The sequence below is a fragment of the Apodemus sylvaticus genome, chromosome 21, assembly GCF_947179515.1.
Source record: "Apodemus sylvaticus chromosome 21, mApoSyl1.1, whole genome shotgun sequence".
Taxonomy (NCBI): Eukaryota; Metazoa; Chordata; class Mammalia; order Rodentia; family Muridae; genus Apodemus; species Apodemus sylvaticus.
Genome location: NC_067492.1, coordinates 52,453,504 through 52,475,258, shown reverse-complemented (window position 1 = coordinate 52,475,258; position 21,755 = coordinate 52,453,504). Strand labels below are relative to the sequence as shown.

At 43.4% G+C, this 21,755-nt stretch overlaps 1 protein-coding gene across 1 annotated transcript in view; it reads left to right on the top strand.

Annotated features, from left to right (window-relative positions):
• Ttc29 (tetratricopeptide repeat domain 29) overlaps positions 1-21,755 on the top strand; it is a 173,862-nt gene that overhangs the window by 93,732 nt on the left and 58,375 nt on the right. Inside the window, exons 7-9 of the mRNA XM_052167098.1 lie at positions 4,560-4,651; positions 14,912-15,035; positions 19,218-19,446. Of these exons, the coding sequence (XP_052023058.1) occupies positions 4,560-4,651; positions 14,912-15,035; positions 19,218-19,446 (445 nt within the window). The remainder of the gene's footprint in view (positions 1-4,559; positions 4,652-14,911; positions 15,036-19,217; positions 19,447-21,755) is intronic.

Here is a 21,755-nt window from a genome sequence, read left to right as displayed (position 1 = left end):
GGAGAGGCAGAGCAGCCCACATCATGGAGGCCAGAAGAGAACAGAGGAATGTCTGCACTAAAGGGCTTTCTCTTTCTCCTCTTTTATTCCACTACAAGCCTACTTGGTCTGTGGAATGATGCTACCCATGTCCAAGGCAGGTCAACCCCTGCTAGTCCATTCTCTCTAGAGATAGCCCTTTATACATACCTGAAGATATATTTACTAATCTCTTAGACATTACCTTCATAAAAGTTGCCTTTATTCGCCTGACAAAATTATTGTCTCCAAGACTTACTGCCACCACTTGCAGACTTAGACTAGTCCTGGAAGATTTTAGGCTCTGTACAATCTTATCTAGTCTTAGAATGTTTTGAGCTCTGAGACTTACTGATAAATAAGGCCACACTCTCTTGTTCTTACTGAGCTGTTTCTGGCTGGTTCAACTCAGCTGTTCTGGCTTAAAATCATCCACAAGCTGACTGACTCACTGTGGTTTCTCCCAGCCTCTGACTGGATTGCTCTGCCACATCTCATACTCACTGGCAATCTGTTCTTCCCTTCTGGCTCCTTCTCACTCTCTTGCTCATTCTGTCTTCACCTGTGTCTCGCTTGTTCTCTCTTCAGTCTGTCTCTGTAAAGCTCTCCTGGTGAAGCTCCCTCCTTCCACTTTCTCCCTCTCTGAGCTGCTCCACTCTCCCTCTCAACTCTACAGTCTGCACGAGCTCTCCTGTATTCCTGGACTGTACTCCCTTCCCCTGCACTGTCTGTCTCTCCCTTAAGTGAGCTTCCCTTTCCTCTCTCTTCTCATGAGAGTTGAGGATATCCTATTCTGTCAAATCTTTCTCTGATTCGTCACTTTGTCTGCCACTCAGTTAGACATCACTTTCAAACGTAAGTGCTTTCCTCTACAAACTAACTTTACCTTCATTGTTTAGGATCTCAGGATTGTACTAAGGGTGTATCTGTATTCCAGCCAGAGGGATCAAAGGTGAGTGCTAAGGCTGATTCATACCCTAATTAGAAACAGGGTTTTTTTTTTCAGTAAAAAATACAATCTCTGGGTTCACAGTGTTTGATCCTGCAATGCCCCTTAATAGGATTAAGGTGATGAGATTAATCATTACATTAGCTTACCACAAATTAGTGTAAAAACACTTCTATGTGCCACAAAATTCATAATCTCATCCTATTTTGCTACTTACAGTAATTTTTTTCTTTTTACTTTTATAAAACTTATTTCCTCTGTCCTTGGATTTCTCCCACTTGCATGTCTCTTCTCTTGAGTTCATGTACCTGGTAGGTAGGTAGGTAGGTAGGTAGGTAGACCATCTTAGACCAAACCTTCAACAAGATACCCAGTATGGCTCTTGTGTATTTGAATGTTTCTCTGTGTGACAAAAAAAAAAAAAAAAAAAAAAAAAAAAAAAAAAAAAAAAGAACCATTTCAACTGCCTATGTAGCTCCTGGTTCTCAGGCAACTGTTTAAAGAAATACCAGATTCCTCTCAAGTCACAAAATAAATTTGTTGTCTTTACTTTGGGGAGGGAAACTCTTGCACAGGGCTGCTCTTGGAGGCCGAGGAAGAGATTAGGAATTCCTGTTGTTTAGATGTAGACTATATAGTATAATGTATAAAATCACAGTACCCATATGACAGCTTTTAGAGGGAGGCTTTCTTCTTTAAGGAGGAAATTAAATACAAAGAGTTCTCCTGGCCTGCATGCTGGAATATGGGACAGTTATGGAAGAGCTAAGGCCCAACTATACTGCCTCAGTCTCTTTATTCTGGGGTTGGTTGCTGGGTACTATGCCTGTAGCTCCAACTACTCAAGAGGCTAAGGCAGGGTTGACTGAGCCCAGGGTATGGGGCCAATTTGGGAATGGAGTGAGATTCAATCTTACAAAAAGAGAGGAAGCATGAGTCAGAGATAGGAGAAACACATAGGTTTGTGTTCACCCTAAGAGACCAAATCCATCACCATGAAGAAGCCACAGGATAACTGGGAACATTAGAGAGCTTCGCTATATAAGCCCAACTCATGCCCTGGAGAAACCTGCCTCAGGTTACTGCTGATTCACACAGTCGCATTGGTCCAAAGTCTGCACTAACGTATAAATGTTCTCAGTGTGGCAAACAAGTCACCATTATAAGATTTCGTAAGCTTTAAAACAGTGTCAGGGCCAGGGTGACAGTTTTTATGGAGAGAAAGCAAATGAACTATTTTGGGTATAAAAATAGGTTAATAATTAGCTTTCAATTTAAGATTTTTAGAATGTCACCTAAAAATATGTGGACCAAAATAAAGTCCTATAAGGTCTCTTCCTAGGTATTTTTATACATGAACTCAACAAAATTTCTTACAAATTAAAAAAATTCATCTCATATCTCAGAACAGCTTTCGCAAAGACACCTCAGGTTAAGCCAAAGAACTGTCGGCTGTGAGGTGGAATGGAAAGAATCTCCTCGGGTTTCTACAGAGCTTCATTAAGAGGCCTAAGAATAAGGGTCAAGGGTAATGCTCATGCATTGTATATTTTTAAATTGCTAAGGTAGGGCTAGCGACATGGCTCCGTAGGTGACGTGATTACCGTGCAAGTGTGAGAACCTGGGTTTAGTTCTCCAGCGCCCACGCGGAGCCAGATGTGCAGCATGCATCTGTAAGCACAAGATGAGAGGCCAGATGTGCAGCATGCATCTGTAAGCACAAGATGAGAGGCCGGATGTGCAGCATGCATCTGTAAGCACAAGATGAGAGGCCAGATGTGCAGCATGCATCTGTAAGCACAAGATGAGAGGCCGGATGTGCAGCATGCATTTGTAAGCACAAGATGAGAGGCCAGATGTGCAGCATGCATCTGTAAGCACAAGATGAGAGGCCAGATGTGCAGCATGCATCTGTAAGCACAAGATGAGAGGCCAGATGTGCAGCATGCATCTGTAAGCACAAGATGAGAGGCCAGATGTGCAGCATGCATCTGTAAGCACAAGATGAGAGGCCAGATGTGCAGCATGCATCTGTAAGCACAAGAAGAGAGGCCGCAAGTCCAAGAAAGTGCGCGCTCCAGCCTGACCGTGTTACACGGCGAGAGCAAGGTGCACCTCCGGAGAGCTCTGAGACCGTCGGCTGGCCTCTGGCCTTCACACACGTGCCATGGCCTGGGTGCGCCCACATTCACACACATGAACACACATACATACACATACAAAGACAAAAATGATAAAAATATGTTATATGCATTCTTTTTGTTGTTGTTGTTTTTGAACATTATTACCATAAAACAATAACAAGTCGGAAAGTTGTTAGTGGAGTACCCAGTCATACACAGGACAAACCATGAGACTACCTCTTATAAATGAATGCAATTGTTACATGTGAATTAAAATTATTGACAGTGTTTTCCAGATTTAGAACTCTGGAGGCTCAAGAAGAATCAAAACTAAGGTTGTAATGGACCCGGGGATAGGTCTCAGCTTGAGAGATTCCTTCTGAACCACAGAAGGGATCATGGTGGTCTCATTGGAATCATTTCCCAAATGTTACCTTTGAAGAAAATAAAGATAAATGTGACATAAAAGCGGACGGGGGTAAGGGAAGGAAAGAGACAGACAAGCAAATGCAGAGGGAAGTGTGTGAGCGAATCAAAGAAACAGGAGGACAAGGACAGACTGACAGGAGCCCGGTCCTAGGACGCACGCCCTTCCTGCAGTCTAAGCAGAGAGAGCACATCAGGCAGATGTACGCCCCACCCCCACCCTCACCCCTCAAATGCCAGAAAGTGACTTTCACTAATTCTTTCTTAGAAAAATGTGCAAAAAGGATTTCCATGAAGGTCCTTGGAGATTTCCTGTGTCCTCATGTGTGTAATAGGTTGGGTCGCGTAACAATAAGGAAGAAGAGAGGGCGGGGGGAAATGTTGGTTTCTGCATTTTCCTCCCCTGACCAGGGAATGGAGGGCCAAGGGGTGGGAATTAAAAAGGAGAAAATGACAGCGCACAGTGATGTCAGTGTTAAATTAAATTAAGATCATATGTTTGGCTGTGGCAGCTGCAAGCTTGATTATCAGGGAGATTGCTGGTAATGAAGTACATTTGTAAGAAATATTTTTAGTGTGAGCTATATACACATAACACTGCAAGACAAGGCTCTCCTAAAATGACAGATTAAGAAAAGGCCTGGTGCCTAAATTCATTCTTTTTCAAAGAGCTATTTATAGAAAGAACCATGATATTTGAACTACCATAGTAGAACACTCTGGTAGGACTTACATTACCTCAGGTAATAGTGTCCGTATTTTAAAATAATGTTGTAAAGCATTCAATTATTTATTCACAGCTACATTATATAAATGAGATGGTTTGGAGAATTAGAATGGGGAGGGGTCATTTTTACAAAAGGAAGACTTCACTGTCATGACTCAAAGGCATGTCCCCGAAACAAGCGATTTGCCCAGCCCCAGACAAACCACGCCAACAGAAAGAGACATTTTGGAAGTTGCTAATATTCATCTTCTCTGCTCTGATGCATCATCCTCAGGTGTGGACAGGCGCCACACTCAGCATGCTCCTCTCCCCACAGGTGCTTCATAGGTACAGCGAGATCTCCACAAGCCTGGGTGATGATCTGAGCCTGGGGAGAGCCTACGAGGCGATCGCCAAGGTCCTGCAGAGGTAAGCTAGCACAGCCTTGTCCCGCTGTCCCCCCCCCCCCCCGTGGAGCCACCCAGCTGTGAAAGACTTAAATTGTTTGAGGTCTGTCGCTTTCCATCACTGCCTGCTTAAATTTTTTAAGCAGCGCCCTTCTTAAGTGACCCTTTGGTGATAAGTTACTTTAAGCCAGTGTGGTATTGTAAAAAAAAAAAGATGTATTCAAGGTCTTCTTTGTCTGTCCCCTCCTTTGTGTAAGCTCCCTTTTGGTTTTCTGTAAGCTTAGTGATGACCTTGAATGAACCAGAGAAAGAAAGAAAGAAATCAGGTCACATCTCACAGGCCAGGGACTCAGAGAGCCTGGTGCCAGGCAGTGCCTTTCAGTGCCCTGACTTGCCTAACCTTTCCTGAGCTCTTCGGAAAGAGTTCCATTTAAACTTCCACCAGACTCCTTCCATTAAGCAAACCTGGATTAACAGCTGGATGCAAACATGCCCAACATTTTATTTGAAACAGAAAAGTTAACAGCAGTCTCTGGAACAGCTCCTGAGATGTATCCTTTGGTGGAAAACGTTGTGATTGCCCCTGCACCACAGCCATTACTCATCATAAAGCATAACCTTGAGTAAACCACTCACAATACCAAAAGTCACCAAATGTACAGAGCAGGTTTTCAATAGTTAGCTTAGATCCAAAAATGTAGCCTGTTCAAAATAATAGTAACAGTAGCAGGTGTAATTGTGCTACATTGTAACTTTACATTAATCTTTCATTGTGAATATATACCAAACCACCTGAAAAGGTTAGGTGTTACTGAAAGGCATTGTGCCTATATTCTCCATGAACTAAAAGTAGAGTCATAATACTAAACACTACACACATAATACTAAATACATAAATACTACAAAGATAAGAATCACTACTTAAAATGCCAGTGCCAAGGAAGTGGAAGGAATTCCATATATCAGTTACACGTGGTCATTGTTGGACAAATGTCTTAGGAGAAGCCATACAAATGAGAGATTTTTTTTTTTTGGTCCGGGCATTTACTGAAGAGAGACAGGGCCGGCCACACGTGAGGGAAGCAAGCAGCCTGTGAGTGGATCCTCCTAATACACATAGTGACCAGTCCCCAGAAGACCAACCCAGCTGCCTTGAAAGTTCTACTTTCCAAATAGCACTAAGATGAGATCAGTTAGTCTCCAACTTAACATCTGTTTGGACTTAGTGATCCTGTGTACTTCTTTATTCAGTTCATTTCAGCTTCTAAATTACTTCCCTGATTGCTCATCACTGCCCTAAACCAGTAGATCTTATATGTATGTGCAGTGTGTGTGCGTGTGTGTGTGTGTGTGCGTGGGCGCGCGCGCACTGAATACATGCCTGATGCTCAGAGAAGCCAGAAGAGTGTGAGATCCCCTGGGACTAGAGTCATATGTGGTTGGTTGTCAGCAACCATGTGGGTACTGGAAACTGAACCCTGAAACAGCAGTCACGTGCTCTACCTGTTGTGCTATCTCTGTGTTCTCCCAGAAAAATCACTGGGTTCCTCATCTTTGTAATGACAAGCTTGACCCAGGTTTGCACAGTGATATTAATGTGTTCCTTCACATGCTTATGCAATAATTCTCACAAAACAATATAGCCATTGCACCCTACACAGCTAAAGAGATGAAACCCTCGAGGGAATGTTTCCCTTCAAAATCCTTCTCTTAGCATTTGCTGCGCCACAGGGTAAATGTTGTGATGGCCTTTCATTCCTGGTGGCTCTTGTATTTATTTTTGAAACATGTAGATGCTAAAGGCTGGCTTCAAGTTATCTGCAAAGGTTCACTGTATGTCTCATCATTTCAGTCTGTACTTGAGAATTTGAATTCCTCATCTGTCCAGTCAAAGCTGAGGGGACAAATTATCAGTGTAAAATCCTGTTTAATCTGGTAACTTTGAAAATATAGATAATCAAATGTGTCTGAGGTGGGGAGGGCTGTAACTGTCCAGGACAGGCCATGGGGTGGAAAGTTTTTCTTAGGAATGAGGCCAATCCTTTTTATATTCTCAGCAGCATGGAAAGCAGAGCTCTGGGGGTAGGCCGGTACAGAAAATACTTGTTGTATATAAAGACCTGTGTTCAGGCCTCCAAGCGTCCACACAAGGGCCAGGCATGGTCCTCTATGCTGTGATCCCAGTACTGTCAAGACGGGCACAAGCTTGGGGCTTGCCGGAGAGAGAGTCTAATGGACAAGCTCCAGGTTCGTAAGAGACCCTGTCTCCAGAAAAACAAATGTGGTGAGCAATCAGGGAAGACTCCTAACATTGTCCTCTGGCATACACACACACACACACACACACACACACACACACACGGGGTGGGGGGGGGTGGGAAGGGGGAGGAAAGAAAGAGGTGGGGGAGGAGAGGGAAGCAGAAGGGAGAGAGAAAAAGAAACAGGAGACAGAAACTGAAAGAGACAAAAAAAAAAAAAACCCAAAAAACCCCAGGTTCACATTTTATGCCAAATAAAACTAATTCCACTTATGGAAATTACCCTCTACTAAAGTATAGGGAAGCTTTGAGTCATCTGTGCACAGACAGACAAACATCCTGAGTTCTGTGATGTCCCATAGAGTCACAGGCACAGGCATGCGACTTCTGACGTCGCAGGAGAAAGTGTCCCAGGCCATGCTCTTCCTGAGGCAGACCCGCTGCCACTTTGCCACATTGGCTCCCAGGAACATTCAGAGTAGCGTGGCCCTGGCCAAGGACAATTGTGTCCGAGTAACATTTCTTCAGTGTTCAAACAAAATAATCTGGACAACAGCAGCCGTCTGGATATTTGGAAATCTTTGCTTTGAATCAGTCTATTAAAGTCAAAACCTTTATGAGTTTTGTGGTCATTTTTAGGAGAATGCTGCTTTGAAGGGTTGCTATTAACTTCAACAGTACCCAACTGTCCTGTGCAAAAAGACAAAAACAAAAAATAAAGCAAAACAAAAAACAGATTCACATCTTATTTTATGCCAAATAAAACTAATTCCACTTATAGAAATTGCCCTCTACTGAAGTTTAGGGAAGCCTTGGATGATTTGCGCACAGACAGACGAGCATCCTTGGTTCTGTAGTGTCCTGTAGAAGGCAGGAGGCACAGGCATGCTACTTCTGAAGAAGTAACACAGGCAAAATAGAAGAAATTATTGCTGAGATGGCTAAGAAATAAATCAGGTTGTGTATGAAGCTTAGCCTTGCCCTAAATCTCTTCTTTCCTAACCTGCGAGCGATTGGAACAGTTTGGCTAATGGTAGTCCTGTGTCTATAAACATATTTTATCTCTTTAAAGGAAGTGGAGGAAGATAGCCATGTCTAGGATAAGTGGGTGTCCGAGGCCATCAGCTGAGTGTGCATGAAAGGTGTATAAGATAGAAGCTTCTAAAGTGGTTACAAGAATTTATACTAAGCCTTCAGTTGGAAAACACACCACGTTCTCCCAGGATAGGATTTGGTGATATGAAGTTACACCTTCTGATCAAGTCGGACCTGGTGTGACTTATAAAGGAAAGCTGCAATAGTGAACAACTCTTTTTTTCTATTAATGTAAATAATACACCCTGAACAAGGACTTAAGCAGGGTAAAAACAAATAAACATTTACAATGTTATTTCTTCCTTCCTTGTGAAGAAAATAGCCTTGTGACACTCCTCTGAAGTCAGTTGTGACTCATAAAGGAAAGGTGATATGAGAAATTACTAAGTAAATGTTACTGTTTATCATCGCTGTTATTATTAATTATTATTATTGTTGTTGTTATTTATCATCACTGTTATTGTTTTAGCGAGAAGAGGTACAGGTGTATGCAAAACAGGAAGACCCTTATTTCTCCTTATGGAATGTGTGTGCTTGTATATTCTAACTTAACTAATGCATTTGTTGCAATGCCACAGCTCTTCAACAGAATCAAGATAGCTCCCTAAGAGAAGGTAGAAAAGAAAGATTCCTGCTTCCACGTTAGACACAGCTACCCTGTTTCTGGGTTTATCTCATACCCATTGTAAATTTTCTCACATACTTGGAGTTAAGTGATTTCCTGGAAAACTTTCCACAGTAGAGATCTTCAAATCAATTCCAACAAAGTTTCCAGTGTGAAAATTACCTTTCTGTTATAGCCAAAGATTAATTTCCCCTTGCTTGAGAGAAACGACACGCCCTAGTAATTTTCATATATTCTCGAAAATGGAACATCCAGGCTTTGAAGTGAAATTTGCTAAAAATGACACGGGGAAAAAAAAAGACCACCAGAAACATTTCTATTAATTCATGGAATTAGGAATAGCATTTTACATTCTCTCCCGCCGCCGTAGATCCCATTTGCCTCATTGCTTTCATCTGTGGCCCACAAACTTGGTGGCACAATCAAGAAACCCCTCCGTGGCCGGCCGCTCATCTCTGCTGTGCTTGATTTCTTCTCTCTGAGTAAATGATTAAGTTTTCATGCATTGGTTCAACCAAAATCTATGCTCAGTCAACCACATCCTTTATTGATTACTTCTTCAGCAAACACTAGGCCAAGTGTGATATACATAATTGGACAGTTGTCAGGGGACGTGGGTGTTAACAGTCCTGTTTTCCCAGTTGGAAACTGGAATCACCTTGATACACAAATATTCTGCCCTGTTTCATTCTCATTCTTTGGACCGAGGAGTCCAGGTCCTCGGAATATATGTTTTTAACTCTCTGAGGTCTGCTTGAATGAATTTGATGATTATATCCTATAATCTGCAGCTGAAGTTGCACCTGTGCACTGCGTATAGGAAAACTGGGATTAATATTTGTCTAACATTTTAACCTTGCTTTTGAACTTACATAAATAATCTGTAGCCTTTCTCCAGAAAAAAAAAATTGAATCCCACCTCGCACCAAGGACGGGCTAGCTTCTAAATCTGCTGCTACCACCCACACTGTGGGCCTCCTCTGCACCCTTGTTTATGTCCCAGAAGCTAGATGGGTGGGTGGCCTTGACGTGGGGTTCCACACTCTCTGGGTGGAGAATACAACTTATAACGAGAAGGCCTCTCTGCCATTGCTTTAGAACAGAGTCCAAGATGATTCTTGGGCAGCGGTTGCCGCTGGGATCTGGGGAGAAGTTCTAAATGCCCAGTAATTATTGTGTTTGTATGGCTTTGTATTTTCCCACTGAACTTCTTGTACTACTGTTTGAGAACAATGTGATTTAAGCATCCCCAACAGACCAAGCCTAACCGAAACTGTGCTTCCATCCAAAATCACACCCAGCTTTTAAGGAACATTAAACACACCTAAGCTTTGCAGAGTCTATTTTAGACAAACAACAACAGTGGGTTTTCCCTGTGGTTTAGAGTGGTATGTAAAGATGCTCCCTTCGTTATTGTGATGTTATAGTACAGAAAAGAGCTTGAAAAGTTCACATCGGTTTGCTAAAATATTCCCAGCCCTAGAAATATCATCACGCTTTATGTTTTACTATCATTTTGGTTTATATGCTTTATTTATGTTCACTTTATTTTTCAATATTTTATACTCTTCTTTTTTCCAATTTACCTTAGTTTTGTAGACAGTTAATTTTTTAAATACTTTTTAAATTTTTTTGAAGTTACAATTACGTCATTTTCCTCGTCTCTTTACTCTGTATAAACCCGCCCACCCCTACTCTCTTTCACATCATAGCCTCTTTAATTGTTGCTATGTATCTGTGTGTGTGTGTGTGTGCACGCGCGCGCATGTGTGCATGGTTACATATTGCTAAATACATAGCGACAACATGCTCAGTTTGTGTAGTGTTAGCAATCCCAGACAAAGAACGACAAGCAACTAAGAAATGCTGAGTTCCGAAGAAATATTCTCCACCAGGGAAAAGCACACAGATTGGTTGGTCATCTAATACCAAGCCGTCTTCCCTGAAAACATACACAGATTGGAGTTAAAATCGGTAGTGACCCTCTGTATAGTTTAGTATGTGTTCCATAAACAGCATAGGTTCCCAGACAGTTGACCTCTGCCCCCGTCTGGAAGATGATTCATGAGTCTGGTGTGAAAAGTGATGCGCATGGAATCAAGAAAGGCAGTAATTACAACTTTGGGGAACATGGAATGCCATTTTATTTCTTGTCTGTAGAGCGTTGGTTTACCAACAAGAAAGGAAGAGTGTATTTGGTGGGATCTAATAGCCAGGGCTGCGTGAGTCTGTTGGGCTGAGCATTCACCAGTTTATTGTGCAGTGGGGATTTTCATCATGGATGCTTATCTACGCTGCCTGTGTGTGTCTCACGGTCAACGGTCCCAGCAGAGCCATGGACAGTCACCTGTTACTTCGCTGACAGTCACTGCTGGAACTGTGCCACATACCCAACTGCTCATTTACACAACTTTCACACCTAAGACATCCATAGTCATGTTAAAAAAATGAAGAAGTGGGAGTTTTCTCTAGAAAATATTAAAGTCTAGAACTATTAAAGTTCAAAATTATCAAAATTATTCATCTTTGAGAACAAAAGAGAACAACAGAGAGGGTATGCCAGTATGTGTGTGGCCTGGCTCCTAATGTCACCCGCTGGCTTTACCATCTTCCGGCTGCTTTAGGAATGAACTGACAGGCAAAAAAATTAAATGTCGCCACACAGAGCTGGAAGGCTCGCACTGGGCAAGGGCCTTCCCTCCCTCCGTGGCCTGTTGCAAACAGGTGCCCAGGATGAGGCTCCTACGTTATTGCTGTGTCATATTCTTTTGAATATGCTGTTCCCCCCAATAGCAGCACGTCGTCACAGATTCGGAGGTATGTGTAGTCATTTTATAGAGAGAAAGAATGGAACCATACTTAGAAAACAGCTTTTTGAGAGAGGGAGGGAGGAGAGAGAGAGAGAGAGAGAGAGAGAGAGAGAGAGAGAGAGAGAGAGAGAATTTAAAAAATAAAGGAAAACAAAAAAAGGAAGAAACGATGAAGGAGAAGTCTCTACATGCAATGCCCCTGTGAGGCGAAATTCACTAATTTATTTCCTGAATAGTTCCCACTATGTCAGGACAGAATTCCCTAAAGAGAGCTGCCACCTGTGTGTGCTAAGAGCAGCTGGGAACAGGGAAGGCAGGGCTGAAGGCCAGAGCACCCCAAAGGAGAGATTTGCCAAACACTGGTGCAGAACAGGTCAGGACCATGTGGTGTTTGAGATGCACCTCAGATAGCCATGCACTGTAGGGGAGAGCAAGACGCTGCACACACACACACACACACACACACACACACACACACAGAGAGAGAGAGAGAGAGAGAGAGAGAAGGAGAAGAAGAAGAAGAACAAAAAGAAGAAGAAGAAGATGAAGAAGAAGAAAAAGAAGAAGATGAAGAAGAAGAAGAAGAAGAAGAAGAAGAAGAAGAAGAAGAAGAAGAAGAAGAAGAAGATGATGATGAAAAAGATGATGAAGAGAAGGAGGAGGGGGAAGGAGGAGGAGGGAGGGAAGGAAGGAAGGAAGGAAAGAAAGAAAGAAAAAAGAAAGAAAGAAAGAAAGAAAGAAAGAAACAAAGAAAGAAAGAAAGAAAGAAAGAAACAAAGAAACAAAGAAAGAAACAAAGAGAGAGAAGAGCCCTGTCTCGGCTCAGTGTGCAGGGCAGAGAGTGAGAAGGACAGATATCTGGAGGAAGAATCTGGGACCATTCATAGGAGCGCCCCCAGCCTGTGTGTGCCACCCTGGCCTGTGTGTGCCACCCCGGCCCGTGTGTGCCACCCCTGCCTGTGTGTGCCACCCCTGCCTGTGTGTGCCACCCCTGCCTGTGTGTGCCACCCCGGCCTGTGTGTGCCAGGCCTAGGTGAGGATGGAGGAGAAGCAATGCCTGTGGGTTTAGCAGCGTACCGAGTGCCCGTTATCTACAGTTCAACACGTAAGGGAAGCCCCTCAGTGTGCATTACAGTTTGTGATTTACATGAATACTTGGTCAGTATTGTGCTCATGAGATTTGGCTTTAAATTCCTTCTAATTGCCCTTTAGGAGGAAATCTACCCTTCCAATAGCAGTCGTGCTGTTACAGGGACTGTCAAATCAAGGCACTGCAGGGTCTCAGCTGCTCTGCGCCACTCACGGAGCAGTCACAGTTCAAGCCACACACGGATTTACATCCCCCCCCCCACCAAGCTGGCAGAGAGAGAGACCCCTCGGTTATAAGACATCCGCTAGACTTCTAAAGTTCAGAGTTTGCTTGCTTGCTTGTGAGACACTGCCTCATATATCTCAAGCAGGCCTGTGACTCACAAGGATGACCTTGAACTTCTGACGCTCCCCACCCCACACCTGTCTATACCTCCCCAGTCCTAAGATGGCACATGGTGGTGTGGGGCTGGACATGAAACCCAGGACTTTGATATCACCAGACAGACACCCTACCAGTTGAGCTGCAATCCCACATTAAGTCCCCTGGCTGAAATTTGTCCGGAACTCCCCATGACTGAGGCTGCCTCGGTTTACCTTGATGCTTAGCTCTCATCTTTCCTCTATCCAACTTTCAGCTATGCCTGCCTCCAAAAGTATTTGAGTGACTAGCATATTCCGTGGACTCAGCTGGAGGGTGCGTGTCCACTTGAGTGGTTTGCTAGAATGTGTGCCACTTTATGTTGTCACTTTAGAAATGCCTGCACGGTTGCTGCTGAGAAACTTACAAAACAGTATTCACTTTGTGCATGTGTATGAAAGACACACACACACACACACACACAGAGAGAGAGAGAGAGAGAGAGAGAGAGGCTGACTCACTCACCTGCCCATTCACTCACTGTCTATCACTGGGTGGCCTTACTTATAACTTCCTGTGTAGACGAGGCTAGCCTCAAATCACAGAGATCTTCCCCAGTTCTGAGATTAAAGAAGGGCACATCTAACATTTTTACTTTTTATATACTTTTTTAGAAGTTTTTAAAAGAGATTTATTGAGACAGTTCATAAAACTATACTAATTCTCATTTTAAATCCCACAACTCGGTGGTTGTAAGGCATACACAGAATTGTGTAGCCATAACTACCTTCTGCTTCTGGGACTCTCCGTTATTCTTCAAGGAAACCCTCTGTGAGTCATTAGTTACCCTTCACCTCCCTCCCTCAGACTCTGACTGCCACTAGGCTACTTTCTGTCTTTGTTGATTTGTCCATTCTTCATACTGTCTAAAATGAATACATGATGTGTAATCTCTGTTATCTAATTCTTTTCACCTATTACCTTCAAGTTTTACTTAGTTTATTGTGTATCAGTGTTTCATTTTCATGACAAAGTAATATTCCACTGTATGGCCAAACCACATTCTAAGTCATCATCTGATTGATGGACTTTTCAGTAGTGTTTCCTCACTGGCAATTATCCAAAATGCTGCTATGACATCAATGTGTGGATTTTTTGTGTGGACACATCACTGTTTCTCTTGCTTGCATATCTTGCAGGCAGATTTTTGGACCATGCATTAACTCCGTATTACAGTTTTTGAGGAACTGTCTATTTGTTTTCTAAAGCGGTGGGACCATTTCACATTCACACCAACCATCCTTGAGGCTTTACAAGTCTTGAGTTTTCAACACATCTGCACCTAAGACCCAGGGACCATCAGGGAATAGAGGTTGGAAAGGCTGTGAGGACCAGGATGATGTGAGCCAGATGACCTGGATGTCTCCTGTAAGGTTGTGTCTTCAATAAATGACAAGGAAGCCACATGATATGGCCATTTAAATAAGACTTGAAGAGTGACAGGACAATCTGACGTGCTGACTTGGATGGGAGAGAAATCTCCCAAGGCCCCACCCTAGACAAAGAGCTACAGGCTGCTGAGAGGGGGCATCAGCCTTCTCCAGGGACAAGCCCCTATATAGGCTATCCAATCTCAAGTGATCAGCCCTAGGAAAAAACACACATGAGCAAGACTATGTATACATGTGTATGTGTGTGTGTGCCTGTTTTGTGTGTGTGCATGTGTGTGTGTATGTGAAATGATAATTAAGAGGAGGAGGATGTGAATTTTCAGAGGGAGTGGAGGGGACACGGGAGCAGTTGCAGTTGGGAGAGGATGAGGAGGAATTGGTGTACTTGTATAGAATTCAAAGAATTAACTTAAAAGGTTTTGAGTTTTCGTTCACTGCATACTCCTTCAGAGATAAGCCAAGTCTAACCAAATGTGTGTATTTTAAGTCTACCCATCCCGACCAGCACCCCGCATTCCCTACAGGGAAGACACAAAATCCCTTCTTTTCCCAATGGTGAGATGGCACACTAACAGTTCCTCGTTTTATTCTAGCCAAGGAGAGACGGCAGAAGCAATTAAATACCTGGAGAAGCTAGTGATCATCGCAAGAAACAACCTCCAAAGCCTCGATATGATCCGAGCATGCACGATGCTCGGAGACATCTACAACGAAAAGGTGAGCGCTGTGTCCTCTGTGCGTGCAGAGGTTCACAGAGGATGAAGGCTGTTCTCCGCATACCGGCCATCCCACAGGTTTGTGGAAAATGCCTGAGCCCGCAGGACAGACGCCAGGCAAGACTGGAACTGCAGAGAGCTCTTTCCTCCTCGCCTGGCTGGCGTTCGGAGCCTGCCCTGGGTACAGGCACCGCCCACGGTGACCACCACCAAATAACTGACTGTGGGGAACAATGAAAAGATTTCATTTCAAAGGCACTTTGTGAACACTGATGGCTCTTGTCAACTTGCTAGAACGCTCCTCTCTTGGTACAAATTCTTATTTTTTTTAACCCAATCAGGATGCTCGTCAGTAAGCCTCAACAGGAGAAGAAAGGAAAATCCTAAGAATGATTATGAAGGGAATCTACACTAGGGGGTTTATAGCATCCCAGGAACCATGATTAGGAAGCACACCAGTGTGTAATATCAGTTTTATTATCTTCAGTTGCCCAGGGTCTCCTTTCAAAACCGTATGGAAGAAGCCAGTTTCTCTGGTTATAATTGCTATTTTGATCATGAGTCAGATCCATCATTTTTTAGGGTAATTATATTATCCAACTGTGTTCATGTACTCTGTGTTAATCTGAGTGCTTGGTGATTAAAAGCACCACTGTGGTACCCCACCGCTTGGGTGGCAAGCCCAGCTCCCTCACTCATAATATCTGGGACCTAAGACACATTATTTACACTTCTAGGTGCTTTGATTTTTTTTTTCCATCTTGCAAAGTTTTTTTCATCTCACAGGGTGAGAGGGATAGTGGGGAATAGTAAACATAACAAGGTACGACACTGTGCATGTGTGTGTGTGTGTGTGTGTGAATGTGTCATGATGAAAGCCATTATTTTACATAGCAACTAAAATGTTAATTTAAAAAAAATCAGCACTAGGGGGCTTGAAAGAGAGCTCAAAGGTTGAGTCCTTGCTGCTCTCCTGCGGAAGAGGCTTGCTTTCCAGCACACACACCAGGCAGCTCACAAGTGCTTACAACTCCAGTTCCATGGGATCTGACACCATCTGCTGACCTTTGCAGGCACCTGAATACAGGTGATACATATAAACTCACATAGTCACACGTACACACACAAACACACACATAGGATAAACAAATAAATGACAAAAACACAGACAGACAGACAGACAGACAGAGACAGAGAGATTTGTCCTGAGTGCTGAGAATTTTTTTTTGAGTTTGCTTATTGGATAGGTGACTTTCTAAATATGGACGAGGACCTGGTAGGAAACAGAATGCATGAAAATTCTATTATAAGCTTTGTCTGCAGGTCTGTGCTGTCCCTGAGGTCTCACTCTGGAGCCAGCAGAGATTTCTAGATCGCTGGTTGAGGTTGTCCTCTCGTGAATGCATTGGTGCATCTATCATTCACATTCACAGCACAGTCCCGAGCTTAAGACTCTCAGAACCGATTCCTAGAATCATTAGAAATTTATAATTAAGATGACTTGAAAACAAAGGTGAACTTTAGACGGTTATACAGAGTTTTAGGGGAGACTACATTTACATAGCAAGCTCTTTCAAAGAAGAATCTGGAAATTCAGTAGACATTAAGGAAAATTCATCCTTAAAGGTATGTTTTTTTAAAATGATAACATCTGAAAAGAATGAATATTGCATGTACTTGATGGTGGTTTAGAGGATTCTTCATTGGTTTATAACAACGGCTTGTGTATCCACAGACGGTATATAGGCACAGTTTGAGGGGAGGACAGTTACCGAACGGTGATCCTGTTTTAGGGAGAAAAGGCGCTTGGGGTAAACACGGCCCAAGCAGCATTTTATGTTTTACTGATTCCTCTAAACACAAGTCGCCTGCCCTTCTTCCTCTTGCTCTGAGAATCACTGGCCCCACACACCCTCACATGCAGTGATTGTCCCACGACTGAGCAATTGCGTACACGAGTTCATTTTAACATGTCTTAGAAAGTCCTGGTAGTTTGGGCATTTGTTTATAGCCCTTGGTTTCCAAATTCAAACTCTCATCTGAAATCAATAAACCGCCTAAGGCTCAGAAAATATAACATGAGCAATTAGATGCTGCAGTTTTGTTTAATTTGTTTTTTAAGGCTATCTTTTGCCAAATTGCGATTTTTTTTCCCTGTAGTTTGTCCTTATTTATCAAGATAATCTGTGTCTTCATCATCCTTAATATTTGTCATGGTTCTCAATCATATATAATTGGAACACAGATGCAACCTTTGACATGGTTTTAATCAAATCTTTGCTCATTATAAATCTTATTTTATGATAATAATGAAAGATTGAATAGCTTACAGCAACAAACAGTTATTGCTTACACAATATAAGGGGCTGCACATCAATCAGCAAACGTGGCAGAAGGGATCGTTTAAACAGGCAGTCCACCTCGCCTGCCCTATGGACGCACTACACGCAGCGCCACATGAGCGGCATGTGGGAGGAGCCACTCCTGGCTTCAGCAAGGACTTCCTTATGAACACTCATGAAAATTGCACAGAGGGCTACGGAGTTGAAGTTGCTTCGGTCTGTGCTGGCGTGTGGCATGAAGACACATTTATGGTGGTTCTAATTCCCATTTCTTTTACAAGGTATGGGAACATGGCGTAAAATCTTTAATGCAGAATGGTCTTTCCTGTAAAATTTTCTTTTGAAAGGAGTGTTCAATCATGTTTTGAACATCTCCTGTGTGTGTGTGTGTGTGTGTGTTGCACAGCTGTGTGGGTACAAATGTGTGCATCTTCACATGCATGTGGAGACCAGGAGTTAAAGTCACGTGTCTTCCTCCAGCTCTCACATGGTTTGCTGAGGTGTAGTCTCTGCCAGAACCTGGATTAATCTGATTAATCTAGCTAACCAGCCTTTCCCGGGGATCCCTGCTTCTACCTCTAGAATCCTGGGATTGCAGGCAGGCTGGGAACTCACACTCCAGGCCTCCTGTTTGCAACACAAGAACTTTATGCACTGAGCCTTCCCCAGCCACTCTGTTTATTTTGGTTTTATACTTTTGACAGTGTGAGTTTTTTAGTACATGGGAACTCTTGATTGAACAAATCAGGGAAATTAACATTCTTTTCTATCATTGCTTTGTGTGTGGAGCCTTTGAGCATGTCCTAATGATTCCCCAGGTACAGAACAGACTGGCGTGAGCAGCAGGCTCCTGCAGTGTTGTAGACCCACAGCCTGAACTCTTGGCTAACTAGACCTGGGCTTCACGCAGCTGTGAAAGTAGAAACTTGGGAAACTGATGAAGAGAAAGAGATAGGAACCCCCAAAGCTCTTTAAGTCCTTGAAACATAGAAGTTTTGTCCTCAAGAGTCTCCGTGTGTATAGGTCGAACTGGAACTAATTTCCTCCTTTAAGGAAAACCCTGTGTGTGGATTTTTAGGAGGTTTGGAGGAGATAGAAGATGCTCTTTTGTTATCCTCGGAGGTGCACGTGGCAGCTACTGACATATATGAAGCACTTGCTACTAGCCTTGATGCTTCTGTGCACAAGGCAAATGCTATTATTTAAACCATAACTCTTTTGGTAGGTAAGGAGGACCACAAAAGAAAAAAATCTTAAATTTCTAAAATTTGAAATGCTAAAGTGAACTTAGCAAAGGCATAGATGTTTAAACAATCCTTTCCTTTGTCTCAGCCATATATCATGATCACATATCTTAAGTGTTGATTTTCCCATGTTCTCAGAGAAACAATAGCAGATGCATAAGTGGTGACCAGAAGCAGCAAAGATACGTCTGCAGGCATCAGTTCCTGTCGCTGGTTTTGCATCAAATGCCCTCTTGCTACAAATGAAAACAGAAGACAGACAAATATATTTCACTGGATAGATACAGTAATGGACCCAGTAAAATTCCATTGAAATCAGTGGAAACCAGTTGGCTTTCCCTGCTACTTCCTCCTGCCTCTGCCCTTCCCGTGTCTCAGCTGTCGATCAGCTTTCTGACTAAATTAATTTCAAGATCCAGCCCATCGAGTGGCCCCTGCTCACAGAAGGCAGCCTTCTCTGATAAAAAGCCAGCTTGCCAGCTCATCCTCCTCCAGAATGGGTGTGCCGAGGCGACATGAACAAATCTGTGACGTGGGTAAAGTAAGACATTTTTTTTTTAAAAAAAGAAAAGTGACTTTTATTCTCTTTCCCGCTAGGGGCAATACAGCAAGGCTTCCGAGTACTTCCAACAAGCTTTCAGCACTGCGATGGAGCTCATGAAAATGGCGCTCATGGATGAAACCAAAGTCCACTATGGGATAGCCCGAGCCCACCAGATGATGCTGACGATGAAGGGTTACATCGAGTCTGCCGACCCGAACAGCCTCAACTGCCTGCTGTCCTGGAAGGAGACCAGAACTCAAATCGAGTACGACCCGGTTCTGGGTAAGGATTCGGCTTCCCGAAACACTTTAGATTTTGTGTCATTCCTAGTGGCTAAGGCACTTCTTGGAAAGGTGTATTCACGCGTTGGCGACTTGAACTTGCTTGGTAATTTTGTCTTTGTTCACTCAGTACTACCCGGAGACTGGGCACACTCTCCTGTCCTATCGTACTGGCAACGTTTAAGAGGAGCGTAAAACTCTGGGAGAGGTTGGCCATACGGATCAGCCCACCACTGTTCTCAAGCTTCCCAGTCATCTTAGAGGTCACAGTATGCACCAAACAGTTGTTAGGAATACTTTACAAGTAAGGTGTGTACAATCTGCTAATGGATTTTTAATAATATCCAGCCACACAGCATACAGATGAGAGCATCCATGCAGAGACACTGGTTGTCTTAGTCGGGGTTTCTATTCCTGTACAAACATCATGACCAAGAAGCAAGTTGGGGAGGAAAGGGTTTATTGAGCTTACACTTCCACATTGATGTTCATCACTAAAGGAAGTCAGGCCTGGAACTCAAGCAGGTCAGGAAGCAGGAGCTGATGCAGAGGCCATGGAGGGATGTTTCTTACTGGCTTGCTTCCCCTGGCTTAAGCCTGCTCTCTTATAGAACCCAAGAGCACCAGCCCAGGGATGGCACCACCCACAAGGGGCCCTCCCCCTTGATCACTAATTGAGAAAATGCCCCACAGCTGGATCTCATGGAGGCACTTCCCCAACTGAAGCTCCTTTCTCTGTGATAACTCCAGCCTGTGTCAAGTTGACACACAAAACCAGCCAGTACACTGGTATATATGATTAAATTATTTTATTAAAAACAACCAGGGTGTGTAGGGGTCAGCTTGGAAAGTTAATGTCATTAGACCTGAGGGATGAAACTACTCAAGTAGAGTAACCAGGACCTTTACCCACTGAGCCGTCCTGACAACCCTGAGTACCAAACTAAGACTGAGAGGGACAAGGTTTTTTCCGTGTTTGCCTCCACTACAGAATAAAACAGTAAGATCCGCAGGAAAGACCTTAGATGTAGGTTAGCAATCCCCGTCAATGCTGGGTCCTCCTGAAATGAGGGCAGCCTTCACTCCAAGTCACACAGGGAGACGATGACAAAGCCTGTAAACACTGGGTTTGTGAAGTTCTGTGTCCTCAACTGCCCCCAAAGTGTCCGTAAGTAGCCCTGAGTTGGCCTCTTGTAGATGAGATGTTGGCTCATTGTCAGATACTTGAGAGTTCATTCCACAGCCTTGAGTGACCTATAGCTTAGACTTTGATGTCTTCTGCCTGGAATATCAGGAACTATTCATGGAAAATGATCCCTGTTAGCTGGTAAAGGTTCAGTCTGCAGAGCATAAATTGAGCAGCTCGGGGTCTCAGGTTTGTCTTGAATACACTCTCACCATCCCGAGGATACTGTGAAAAAAATTCTCCCTGACAGGGGATGGGTGAGGGGAGTGGTCCTCTGATTAAGATCTAGGTCTGTCTGTCAGTGCCTTGTTTTCTGCTTTTGAAAACCCTTCTGCTTTTGTTCATCCATACCTCTTAAATTTGGAGCTCTTTAGAATCTTTTTGTTTTGTTTTGTTTGTTTTTTCTGAGGGGATATATTTTCTTCTGAAGGACTTTGGAGCAGAAGCAAATCGTGCATTCCCCAGTGTGGTTCTGTTTGTTCTGTATGGTGGAGGTTGTGGCCTTCCTCAGAGTGCTGTAGAAATCCTGTCCAACTGTGCTTCATCTCAGCAGAGCTCTGCAGGGTTGAGCTACATCCCTGCGGAAGTGAGAAAGAGTCCTTGTTCAGACACGTATCAACAAGCACGGGGCTCTCATCCCACAGACACACTTCACATTGTCAAGGGTAGCTTCTCTGCTTGGAGATAAAACAGATAGGAAATTATTAAACATGGCTTTTGCATATATGTATTTTTAGCTCAGATTACACTAAAATCTGCCTTAAAATTCTTTGAGAATATTCTTCATTTTTATTCTGCTTAAAACTCCTCACTGGCACTCTTCGCTGGTTTCTGATTAAAGGTTTCTTGACCTTTCTGAACCCAGTTCATTCCTGACTTATCCCCTACACACACTGCACCCTACACACCCTCTATCCTACACACACTCCACCCTACACACACACTCTATCCTACACACCCTCTATCCTACACACACTCCACCCTACACACACACTCTACCCTGCACACCCTCTACCCTACACACACACTCTATCCTACACACCCTCTATCCTACACACACTCCACCCTACACACACATTCTATCCTACACACCCTCTACCCTACACACACACTCTATCCTACAC